This window comes from Taurulus bubalis (genome assembly GCF_910589615.1).
Source record: "Taurulus bubalis genome assembly, chromosome: 14".
Taxonomy (NCBI): Eukaryota; Metazoa; Chordata; class Actinopteri; order Perciformes; family Cottidae; genus Taurulus; species Taurulus bubalis.
In genome coordinates, this window is record NC_136602.1 from 24,733,250 (window position 1) to 24,746,496 (window position 13,247).

The window sequence follows — 13,247 nt, forward strand, 5'->3', positions numbered from 1 at the left end:
AACTTTATTTCATGAGGCTTGTCTTCTAAAATCCAACCGTTAAAGGCCCTAACAACTTTAAATCTGAACATCTGCACAGATAACGGTTATTCTATACAATGAAAAGCTTCTTTTGCTGCTTTTTGTTGTTGCTGGAGATAGTTTCAAAGTAACCTCAAATATTCACATTTAAATAAGCAAGATCAAAGTTACAATAAACCTTTATGTAGACAGTCTAACTTTCACATACAATCTTGTGTGTTCATGTCGGCACATCAAAACTCATCAGTGCAAAAAGCTCATGAGAAAGCAGCTGAAATCTAAACCATTCACTCCAAATTCATTGTAAATATGAAAGTATTTTTTTTTTACCTGCACTGATAAATATCTATAAATAGGTAAGCTGTAATTATATTGAAAGCAGAGACGTTTAGAGGCATCGTAGTCAACACACAGTTGTCCCAATACCAACAGCCAGTTCCATTCTACAATGGTTCAGGAGGAGGAGGAATGATTCTGCTGCTGACGAGCGTTTAGAATAACTACAGCAGGTCTTCTCCCTGATGGTCTCGTTTAGATTGCTTTTCTTTTTCTTTTAGGTATCCGTATATTTTGACTGTTTCATAACCAGTTGAAAACTCTGAGTTGCTTTACAAGTTCTGTCCGTACCTTCAGACCAAGGTGGAAGAACATGGACGCTGCAGCTACGAGCTCCATGTGGCGTCAAACGTCAGAAGACATCCAGATAGTGGAGACTGGATGTGATCTGAGCCGTTTAGAAGTTCCTTTCAACAGCATCAGTCAGTGGGAGAGTTTAATCTCCTGTAATATTGATTACTCCCATGGCATCATATTTAAAATACCGTTTGCAATTTTCTGATCAAATTGAACCAATGATGACAAAGAAATTGTTGTAAGAATCGGACCAAGCGTTTGAGTTTTTTACTCAATTCAAAATGGCGGAAATTCTAAGTAGGCGGAGCTTAGTACTACGATTGACTTTTTTGTAGAGCAGTCCCACCCATACATGTGGGACAAATTTCAAGTCAATCTGTCATAGGTGGCAAAAGTCGCCGCAGCTGACAACTAAACTTTACTTTTGGTCGACACCCAAATCAGATTGGCATTTTCGCTGAGTCGGATTGGTGTACAAATTTTCAAGAATGTAGGTTTAGCCCAAGCACCTCTTTTCCCTGCGCATTGAGCGCTAATAAGAATGATAATAAACATTAGAAAAGCAATAGGTCCTCCACTCTGACTACGTCAGTGCTCGGGCCCTAACTAGCCTTCATTCTTATTTGGTAACATGACTGCAATTTTGAGAAAAAGATATCTGCATCAGCATTACCTTCACTTATAAATGACAGGACAGAACACATGTGATGGAGGTTTGTGCCCAGATGGGAGACCGGCTGCAGAACCACAGTCTCCCAAGAATCCAGCCACAGCAGCAGCACCGCAGGCCAGATGTTCAGGACATGCACACAGGTGAAGCAGCAGGGCCAGATGTTCAGAACATGCACACAAGTAAAGCAGCAGGGCCAGATGTTCAGGACATGCACACAGGTAAAGCAGTGGGGCCAGATGTTCAGGACACGCACACAGGTAAAGCAGCGGGACCAGATGTTCAGGACATGCACACAGGTAAAGCAGCAGGCCAGATGTTCAGGACATGCACACAGGTAAAGCAGCAGGCCAGATGTTCAGGACATGCACACAGGTAAAGCAGCAGGCCAGATGTTCAGGACATGCACACAGGTAGGCGGTTCATCCAGATGAGGCAGCAACGTCCGGTGCAGACGATTCCTTGCAGGATGATTGTAACGTCAAAAACATCTGCTCACTATGAGACACAGAACCAGCTGAGCGTAGGATCTTCAACATGTTCCGAAAGGTGAATCTAAAGAGTGATCTGATGTCTGCAGGAGGTTTAAGCTGCTGTGTTCATATTCATAAGCGATGCACGGACAACAGTGAGATTCCCAAACTGTGTGTGATGACGAGTCCTGTGTTCAAACCAAAGGGACGGCAGTGATGAATGTTTTACTCACAGCCTCCAACACATCCACCTGTGATGCTTTCTCTCTGATCCAAGCCGGGCCACATCATTACTATTCATCCAGTTGGATATTTAGATGCTTATTGATCAGATCTATTAATATGTCTTAGATCATTCATTATCTGACATTTATTTAAATAGAAACAAACTCATTTACATCTGGAATGTGTTCACCCGACTATTTAAAGTGTCGGCTCGTAGTTCACATGACTGCTGTGACACAATGAGACTGAAGAGACGCTGAAGAAGAGCCAATCAAAAAGAGCTGAACAGACTCAATGTAACCTAGGAAGTAGACGCTGTTGTAGTGGATATTTCATATTGTCAAGTTACTCCAGGGTACACAGGTTTGCTAATCTATACATGAAGAGAAATAATTCTACAGGAAGTGCTTTCGAGACATGAAAGGCTTCACAGCAGAAATACAAGAGCAGTGCCTTTTGCTACGAAAAAGCCATTTGTAGGGACCATGCCAAAATAAAGTTCAGTGATTTAGAATAATGTAAATGAGTGTTGGTCGGGGGGTTGAGGTTGAGGGTGGAAGTCATGTGATCAGGTCTGGATGTTTGACGCAGGAGGCGGGGAGACGGAGACGCAGTGGAGGTTCTGTCTCGGGTTTGATGTTGGGCCGAGTCGTGGTTTCAGGCTTGATGGAGGTCGTTGAGAAGGATTGGTAGATGACCAGCAGCCTGGACTCTAGTGGGCTGGTTGGGGTCTGGCTGCGCCGATGTGGAAGGAATGTACTGAAGAGTAGTGATGGCGAGATGAAGCTTCCTGAAGCGTTGAAGCTTTCCATCCAATTGGTTCGCTCATGAGCCGAAGCTTCACGGAGCTTCATTTGCTCTACTGCGCCACCAAGTGGACAATACATGTAAAACAGGCAGAGTGATCATAACGACGCCATGGCTTTGGTGTGTGAAGCTTTAAATTGAATAAATTGTTTGTGACGCCAATACATCAATTATTAACTGATTAATATTGTGTCTATCTTTATGATATATTGGCGGGGTCAAAATCAAAACTCGAAACCAATTGGGAGAGGGTTGTGATGCGACTGTGGGTCAGTGGTTAGAATATCCGACTTTCAGTCAGAGGATCGGTGTTTCGAGCCTCAGCGCCGCTAGTCCATGTTGATGTGTCCAATTTTGTTAAAGTAAGAATAAGACCTTTTCCACAGTGCTGGGCTTTTTGAGACTATTTCGCCTGCTTTATAAAATACCCTTTCACAGGCACACATGAAGCTGGGTACAGAGAGGAAGGGGGGAAATCCATTGAGTTTCGCTGCCTCAAGGGGCAGTGATGCTACTGATGATGATGATGATACTTGTTTAGACATCGAAAATACACTGCAGAAAGCGAGGGGAGCTGAATACAGATTGGATGGCGAGGGAGGGAATGATGCGCAAACAAGAGGACCAACACGTTGTATGTTGCTGCTAAACAGCAGAAACGGTATTAGAGACGGTACCGTGCATCACATGTCCACGTGTTCCTCTTTTCCAATCATCCAAATTGCGTTGGCCTGTATCGGCAGCGTTCCAAACCCTTCCTGGTTGTACTGTAATGTGCATGAGAAGTTGCATTATGTCATGCATAATACTTACTACAGCCACCTGTTGATCAACCCAACAGTGTGGACCATTGGCAGGAAGGATATGTGCGTCCTCTGATGAGCAATACAGGCTTCCAACGGGCACCAGCTCCTTCATGCTCTTTGTTTTTATGTATTTACATTACTATGTAACAATGAACTCCCTGAGCTTCCATGTCCTGGAGGTGAAATGTGACCCATTAGTCAGAGGAATGGGTCCTCAGGATTCACAGTTGCTGAATCCTCTGCTGGCTCAGCGGCAGCTGGAAGCAGAAATGGAAAAGGTGTAGAGAGATGAGTCAGGGCCTCGGAGAACCTTTCCCTTTGTGGATGTGGCACTTTACTAACCGGTGCACTCACTTGCTTTGCCTGAGAACAGATTAAAGTGAAGCGTGGTCTGACCCACCTGTGATATTACTCATCAAGCTGCTGGGCTTTAAAACACATCTCAAACTCAAGCGTCCAATAAAATAGGATAAACTCAAACTGAGATAAAGTTGGGTGGATTTGAAAGTTATAAATACACTGATGACAGAAGTATGTATCCTTTACACTGATGGTGAACGCACAAGACGAGCCAGACGGCCGACTGCTGTAATGTATTAGAACCGCTTGTTGAGGCCAACTATAAGACATGAAGACAGAGAATCCCCTGGTATGTTTAAAGTTGCAAAGCAGTGCGTTTATGAGTTTATGTTCATAAGACAACGTTGGACTGTCCAGTGTGTCCAGTACTTGCTTCCTTTGTAAATATTTGGCAGACTCTCTGGGGGAAACTAATCTGATCAGAGACCAACAATAGTGCAACAACAAAGGAGAATTCATTGTGGACCCTTGAGTGTCGGATCTCGATCGTCTAAAGTTGTACTAGTAAATAACTGAGATCAGACAAACAATGTATTTACTTTCTTATAAACAAATATCTCTGCAATAATCCTAAAGTTTCTAGACAAAAGTGAAGTACGATGTGTTAAATGTAAAGTGTTCCCCAACTCACTCCTGTCCTCGACTCCCACCACAAACCCAACAAGTCAAGCACAGCGGCTCGGCTCAATCGGGCAGAGAACTCAAAGAGCGTGAACTCCTGAGGCGCCATCTTTTATTCTGAAGTCTGGAAACCAATGAGCAGCAGGGGCGTCGTTAGGCCTGTTTTATGTTCTTCAGCCCCCCCAAATAATTTGGCTTGAAAAAAAATAAAAAAACCTTTATTTTTATTTTGGTGATGTCATTACATTAAACTATTGTTTCTCTCATGGACAAGTTATTTATAACTCTAAAATGCTACATATGTGTGCGTTCTGGTTTGCATGTTTTCTCCCCTCAAAATTACAATCCAATAGCCTATCATCATACTTAACCTTAGGGCACTAGGACCTTGGGGAGGCTGCTGCTCTGGCTTTCTCACTCTGCCAAGTATCGTCTCATCAACCACAACAGGATTACACCAAGGAGTTTATCTCACAGTAAACTATACCAAGGAGTACCATCATACAATATTTATCATTCGATAATTAAGATGTACTTGAAATGTGCTCATAAAACAAGTAAACAACTCAAACTTTGACACTGTCAAAAGTATTCATCTCTCGCTATTTGGGAAAAGTTCATATTTGTGTTCACTATGACCTTGAAATTCTGTCTCTTCTCTTATCATATACTGAATGAATGCAAGCAAAACTACAGAGCAAAATCACTCTTTCTGATTGAACCAATCTATGAACTGTCTGAAACAATGGATATCCGCGGCCCCAAAGCACATGTGCTGCGCGCGCACACACCCTGGGGCTAAGCCCCCCTTTCATTGAATCCTAGACACGCCCCTGATGAGCAGCAGAACCGGCCTGCACAGGTGGAACCAGTCACGTGTCTGAGTGACTAACTCGTTATCAGTTAACTCACACAATGAGGGAAATATACATTTCTGGTGAATAATACTAATATTAAAACTATCCTTAAACCCCTCAGTGATGAAGATTACATGTTTTTTTACTGTAAATATAATTTTTACAGAACCAGCTCCTGTCGTTAACCTAAAATACCATTTGGAACTTCTTTTATGACGTAACATTGATCATTTTATTGAAAAACATTTGAACTTGAAAGTTCAAGTTTTGGTCGTGAACTTTGAAAAATTCAGTTCTGGAATTTCTTTTTCAGTTCTTTTTCAATTTTTCAGTTGTAGATTTAATATTTTCACATTTTTCAATCTTTTTTTTCTTTTTTTTTTTTACAGTTAATCTATTTTTGGGGTTAGTTTTCACTTTCAAATAATTCTTCCACATTCAGATCGTATTTTTTCACTATCAGACTTTTGGCCTGTTAGAACATTCCATTTAGAACGTTAAATAATGACGTCATAGCCTGCTGCCACTAGGCCACGCCCCCTGGCTGCCAGAACGTCACTTAAAACCTGCTGCCACTAGGCCACGCCCCCTGGCTGCCAGAACGTCACTTAAAACCCGCTGCCACTAGGCCACGCCCCCTGGCTGCCAGAACGTCACTTAAAACCCGCTGCCACTAGGCCACGCCCCCTGTCTGCCAGAACGTCACTTAAAACCCGTTGTCAATAGGCCACGCCCTCTGTCTGCCAGAACGTCACTTAAAACCCGTTGTCACTAGGCCACGCCCCCTGTCTGCCAGAACGTCACTTAAAACCCGTTGTCACTAGGCCACGCCCTCTGTCTGCCAGAACGTCACTTAAAACCCGTTGTCACTAGGCCACGCCCTCTGTCTGCCAGAACGTCACTTAAAACCCGCTGTCACTAGGCCACGCCCCCTAGCTGCCAGGACGTCACTTAAAACCCACTGTTACTAGGCAACGCCCCCTGGCTGCCAGGACGTCACTTAAAACCCACTGTCACTAGGCCACGCCCCCTGGCTGCCAGGACGACACTTAAAACCCACTGTCACTAGGCAACGCCCCCTGGCTGCCAGAACGTCACTTAAAATAATAAATTAAATAATAATACAAATTAATATAAATTAAACGGCAATCATCTGTACACCAGAATATGTTCAGGCTTAGTCAAGATATTTTATTTTTACATTTTACTCCACAATGCAAAGACTACTCAGCCAATCAAGTGAGCGACCTCAACCGGAAACACCAAAATAAAACCGGATGTCACATCAGTACAGTAACACTTTGACTGACTGTTGTGAACGCGATTACATTCATTAAATAGAGACAGTAGCTGCAGTTAACTTTGACTGACTACGAGACCGCGTCCTCTTCTCATCCGGATATTATTTATGCCTGAACTTAAAAAAAAAAAAAAAAAAAACAGCCTGCGCAAGTCCACGTTTGATTAGTTCTCCCACAATGCAATGCGCATCTGTCATGGCTGCTCACTGATGCCACTTGCGCCACATGGGTGAAAATACACGTTTTTATCTCTGAGAAACAACCTTCTCGGCTCATTTAAGAAAGCGGTACCGTCATGCTGCGGGACGCGGAGACCCCCGTGCTGCGGGGCGCGGAGACCCCCGTGCTGCGGGGCTTCCTGACGCCCAGCGAGGCGGCGGAGTGGAGGCAGCATGTCTTCCCCACTGCAGGTGAGACACCGGTCTGTTTCTGTTATGTTCCTGGTGATGACAGCGTGAGGATGTCATGGTTAAAATGTCTTCCCCGCTCGTGAGCGACACGTTCCGTGTTGTCATGCCAGACCCCATCCATTATTCCGGGTAATACCAACGTGTCCTCGCTGGTTGGCCACAGCAGATGACTCGTGAAGGAATACTTGATAGCGATTTTAAATGTTACGAGTGTCTCTTCCATTCGGCATGGGTCATGTCCATTTAAATAAACGGTACACGTGTTTAATTCACCTGAGCTAACCTTAGCTTCAGTTCTCCATCTCCTGCCGGAGCTGCGGCGCGTCTGACGGGGACACGACCACCGAGCAGACCTCCCCATGTGGGCACACAGCAGGGCTCTTACGGCATGGAGAACCTGGAACAGTTATGGAGTTTAAAATGTTTATTTCCAGTCCTGGAAAAGTCCTTGAAAAAAATAAAATCCCCCAAAGTTTAGTAAAAGTCATGTAAATGTGTTATATTCATGTGTTCATGTCGTTCATTTACGCTGAGTTTGAAATAATTAATATGCTTTTAAAAGAAAGACTCAAAATATAAGCAGGCATACATACAGGCATCTATATAAATGTTTATTCTTTTAATCAAACTATTGTCTCATTCATTTGTGTCATTTAAGGTTTACTGTATGCTTTGTATTCTCATTGTTTGTTTAAATACTACATTTACTCACTTTTTACTGTTTACACCCAGATTTCACTAAATGCTTGTCATGGACATTTGGTTTAAAGTCATGAAATCCATTGGTCACAGCTTTAATACGCAACAGCAGTGTGCCTGGTGGGGTGATGGAGGTGAGACTTTCATCTCAGTGCTGATCTAATGAACAGAGGGGCTGGTGAGAAGGGAGGGGAAAGACTAGCAGCTTTATGATTAAAAGCCTGAGGTATGGCCACTTGTTTAATGACACTTCAGCCACTCTTCAGGTCTGCCAATGAAATGGCAGCAATTATAGAAAACTAGAAAGAGGCCTCACATTAGAACACGATTCATAAACATTCCAGCATTGAGCTGCGGTTCAGAAGGTCATGCTCAATAATAATTTGCAGACGTGTACAATGCTGAGCAGCAATATGGATCCAAGATGAACGATGAGGAATATCTAGACATGCATGGCAATGTCCTTACAACAAGATTGTGCTACTAAGATGACCTGATGGAAGGTTTAAACAATAATGATCCTTAATCCACTTTCTGCCAGGAACATTCCAGTGTTCCTGTGACCAGGTGTTTTCACTTGTTTTCCCAGATTATTATTTCCTTTCCACTTTGCTGTTTTTCTCACAGTGAAGCTGCCATGAAACTTCACAGTGAAAGTATACGAGGAAACATTTTAGATGTCTCTTTACATCCGGACAGCAATCGATGAATCAAATACTTGGAGTGAACGGCCTACCTATCTGTTCATCCACTCACCTACCTACCTACCTGTTCACCCACTCACCTACCTACCTGTTCACCCACTCACCTACCTACCTGTTCACCCACTCACCTACCTACCTACCTACCTGTTCACCCACTCACCTACCTACCTGTTCACCCACTCACCTACCTACCTGTTCACCCACTCACCTACCTACCTGTTCACCCACTCACCTACCTACCTACCTGTTCACTCGCTCACCTACCTACCTGTTCACCCACTCACCTACCTACCTGTTCACCCACTCACCTACCTACCTACCTACCTACCTGTTCACCCACTCACCTACCTACCTGTTCACCCACTCACCTACCTACCTACCTGTTCACCCACTCACCTACCTACCTATCTGTTCACCCGCTCACCTACCTACCTATCTGTTCACCCGCTCACCTACCTACCTACCTGTTCACCCGCTCACCTACCTACCTACCTGTTCACCCGCTCACCTACCTACCTACCTGTTCACTCGCTCACCCACTCACCTACCTACCTACCTGTTCACTCGCTCACCTACCTACCTACCTGTTCACCCGCTCACCTACCTACCTACCTGTTCACCCGCTCACCTACCTACCTACCTGTTCACTCGCTCACCCACTCACCTACCTACCTGTTCACCCGCTCACCTACCTACCTACCTGTTCACCCGCTCACCTACCTACCTACCTGTTCACTCGCTCACCTACCTACCTGTTCACCTACCTACCTGTTCACCTACCTACCTACCTGTTCACCCACTCACCTACCTACTTACCTACCTGTTCACCCACTCACCTACCTACCTGTTCACCCGCTCACCTACCTACCTACCTGTTCACCCGCTCACCTACCTACCTACCTGTTCACCCGCTCACCTACCTGTTCACCCACCTACCTACCTACCTGTTCACCCGCTCACCTACCTACCTACCTACCTGTTCACCCGCTCACCTACCTACCTACCTACCTGTTCACCCGCTCACCTACCTACCTACCTGTTCACCCGCTCACCTACTTACCTACCTGTTCACCCGCTCACCTACCTACCTACCTGTTCACTCGCTCACCCACTCACCTACCTACCTACCTACCTGTTCACCCGCTCACCTACCTGTTCACCCACCTGCCTACCTACCTGTTCACCCGTTCACCTACCTACCTACCTGTTCACCCGCTCACCTACCTGTCCACCTGTCTACCTACCTGTCCACCTGTCTACCTACCTGTTCACCCGCTCACCTACCTACCTACCTGTTCACCCGCTCACCTACCTACCTACCTACCTGTTCACCCACTCACCTACCTGTCCACCTGTCCACCTACCTGTCCACCTGTCTACCTACCTGTCCACCTGTCTACCTACCTGTTCACCCGCTCACCTACCTGTTCACCCACCTGCCTACCTACCTGTTCACCCGCTCACCTACCTGTCCACTTGTCTACCTACCTGTCCACCTGTCTACCTACCTGTTCACCCGCTCACCTACCTACCTACCTGTTCACCCGCTCACCTACCTACCTACCTGTTCACCCACTCACCTACCTGTCCACCTACCTGTCCACCTGCCTGTCCACCTGCCTGCGCGTATTCTGACATCTGCATTTCCCGTCACCTGCTTCTTCCACAAGCTGCTCTCAGCAGCTGTTCACTGACACCAGCGTTGTTGGTTGTTGTGACTTCTTTGCTCGATTCAGCTGCTTTCATAGCGACTGCAGCTCTCTGCTATCGAAAGAGCTGGAAACACTCGGCAGGGTTTTTTGGGCGGATCCTTTTCTTTTTTTGTTACCTAGCATACTACCAACCTGGCTTTTGTTGAAACACTGAAGTACTTTTAATTTAGAACATTTGTGCTTTTGCCTGTTTTAATTCCCAAAACCACCAGCAAGTGTATTCCGTTAGCTGAAGCCCCTCCTCTGTTCTTCATGGTGCAGCTGCCTCCCACTCATTTGATTTAGGGAAAGTCGACAGGAGGGAAGTTGGAGAAAAGCGTCTTTCTTGATTTAAAAGCACGATGGCCACTGCATGTAAAGACGGCACAGCAGATTTGGGGTCAGACGTGACTATAATGCATGTAAATGCTCTTCATAATGCTGTGCCGGTAAGCAGGACATTGTTTAAATTCCCTCAGCAGCAAACCAGATGGTATTAGCTTCAGCATTGGAGGCGGGCCGAGTGGTCTGGAGATCGGCTGGATGTCGCTCTCTCGGATTTGAAGATGTTTTTTGCAGAGAGACAACATGGAGGATGGTTGAAGATGGCGTTGTGTGTTTTGTCGGTACTCTCCTTATTTAGTGTGCATGTGTGAGGGCGGTCATGGAGACATTTAGCCGGGCGTCACCCTGCTCTTCACCCTTCCTCTCGGTTCTCTCCACCGGGGGAAACAAAGCAATCGACGCTAATGAGCGCAGCCAGCCTCCCTCCTCAAATGAAAAGCTAATGAAAGGCTGGGACATGTTGAACCGAGCGCGCCACAATTATGCCAGGCAGCAGCGCCCGCTGTCCTTCCATAAAGCAACAGTTTCTTTACAGTTTTGTAAATTAATTTGAGTTCATACACAACAATAATTTGACTGTAGTCCTTGTGTCTTGTCTGTATTTAGTTGTGTTGTCCGTCTTCAGTGTTCATATCTGTTCTGCAGACATGACCGAGTTGAGGATGAGCTTTAGTTATGACATTAAGTCCAGAAGGCCCAGAGTTTGCAGGTGAAATGACCGGGTCATCTGGTGATTGATTAGCACCGCCTTAACCAGAGAGCAGGATATAACCAGTCAGCGTAACAATGCAAACATGTATCTATATCTCTAGATTTGTCGAGATATTTTGAGATCTAGAGGTAAATAGATTTCTAGATATCAACATCTCTAGAGATCTGGATATCTAGAAAGCGATCGGCATCTATTACTTGAGTATTTTTATTTATTTCGAGGACGCCGCACTGAGCTATTACTTCAGATGGAATTTCTACGTGAGGCAGGTCGTGAGCTTGATGTCTGTGGGCATCTTCTTCTGGACGGTTATTGATGCACTGACTATCAAAAGGAAAAAGGTTCCCCGTCTGCAGTGTTGCTTCCACACAGCGCTGCATGCGGCGGATGCTCATTTAAGACGACCCGTACAACAGCATTGTTGAACAACGGGTTGTCTCTGCAGTCCCTAATATTCCCCTTATCTGTACCAACACTTGGTCACGGATTCTCTTATCGGTTCACTTTGTGAAGATTTGAGCATTGCTTGCAGGCGGATGAGTTTACATACAGCCGGTGCTTCTCTCTGGAGAAGTGCAGATAAGTGTGAGTCTTCAGATCTTGCTCTCGAAACCCTCCGGCTCCATTAGGAGCTTTTAGTATTTCAAACGCAGCCCCAAGATCACAATCGTGAGGCGCTGGAATGATCTGCTTATTGGGTTTGAATGCATTCAGTCTGCATCCGTTTAAATTCCTTTTACACAACACGTGGTCACATGACCTGAACTAGGCCAGTACGCACACGCTCAACATGAACTCTGGTCTTCTAGAGGCCGGCCCCCTGCTGGAGTCCTTGATGGAGGGCCACTTTGAGGCGGTCCTGCTGAGCCCCCAGGTGTCGGACCTGCTCACTGGAGATGGCAGCTGCAGCGACGGGGAGGACATCGAGGCCTACCTGGAGAAACGGGTCTTGCTGTACCTTGATGACGACAACACCAACAGGTAATGCAACATGGCGGACGGAGTCAGACGCTGTAGTCCTTTTAGAGGAGGAAGAGCGAAGGTGGTGGCTCAGGATTAAAATATTGTTGTGCTCGCATCTGCATATGTCGCTGCATGACCAGCTCGCCGTTCACATGTGCCATCAGGTATTCGCTCATAGTTGTGTGAAGAGACATGTCCTGTAGCTCAGTGTAAGTGTAGCTCAGGCTTGATGTTTCTAAACCCAACACGTTGGAGACGACCTGAGCGTCACATCATTGCAGATCTAGTTTCCAAGGACTATGGAGCCTCTGTTCAAGACCAACTGAATTCTATTGCATGTTTATTTGCATAAATGTCGTGGCTGGAGAACCTTTTATTTTCTACACCTCGGTACAGTTCAGTGCCTCCTTGACCCGTCTTTGAATGTCGTGGCTGGATCGCGCTTTCATTTCATAATATTAGGGATTCTGTTGGGAAGGTAGAACCTTTGTGACGAGACGCATCATTGTCTTAAAGAATTGTAATGTTGGACGCACATTGCAGTGTTTCAAATGTTGTGGTTACTATATGCTTAAAGTCCAGATCAGCAGGTGAGTCTTGCATCTGTTAAAAGTGTCCTTCTGGTTTCAGTACAGTTTGTCTAATTTGGCTCAAGTATATTGGACTAAAGGGAAAGTTGCGTTGCCCGTGACGTGCAACAGGTAGAGGATGAGTAGCATCAAGCGTGTGGTCCCGTGTGGTCATCAGTAAGCCACGCGGGGCTCCGTCTGCGGCAGTGTGTTGCTGCAGGTACCAGAGAAGCGTTGGAATAGGATCCAGGAGGTCTATCACACAAGCGGCAAGTTATCCCCGCAGCAATGGTTTATCTTTTGGTTGCGATGATCTTGAGGTGAATGTAACTGACAGGATTATGCAGACGCCGCTTCATCTTTTTGGCGACCCCCAGTTG

At 45.7% G+C, this 13,247-nt stretch overlaps 1 protein-coding gene across 1 annotated transcript in view; it reads left to right on the forward strand.

Annotated features, from left to right (window-relative positions):
- Positions 1 to 12,125: 12,125 nt before the first annotated feature.
- The window catches only part of ttc27 (tetratricopeptide repeat domain 27), a gene marked incomplete at its 5' end in the record, with an annotated part of 47,516 nt that continues 46,394 nt past the window's right edge, over positions 12,126 to 13,247 (forward strand). The window contains one exon of the mRNA XM_079229822.1: positions 12,126 to 12,316. Coding sequence (XP_079085948.1) covers positions 12,126 to 12,316 — 191 coding nt within the window. The remainder of the gene's footprint in view (positions 12,317 to 13,247) is intronic.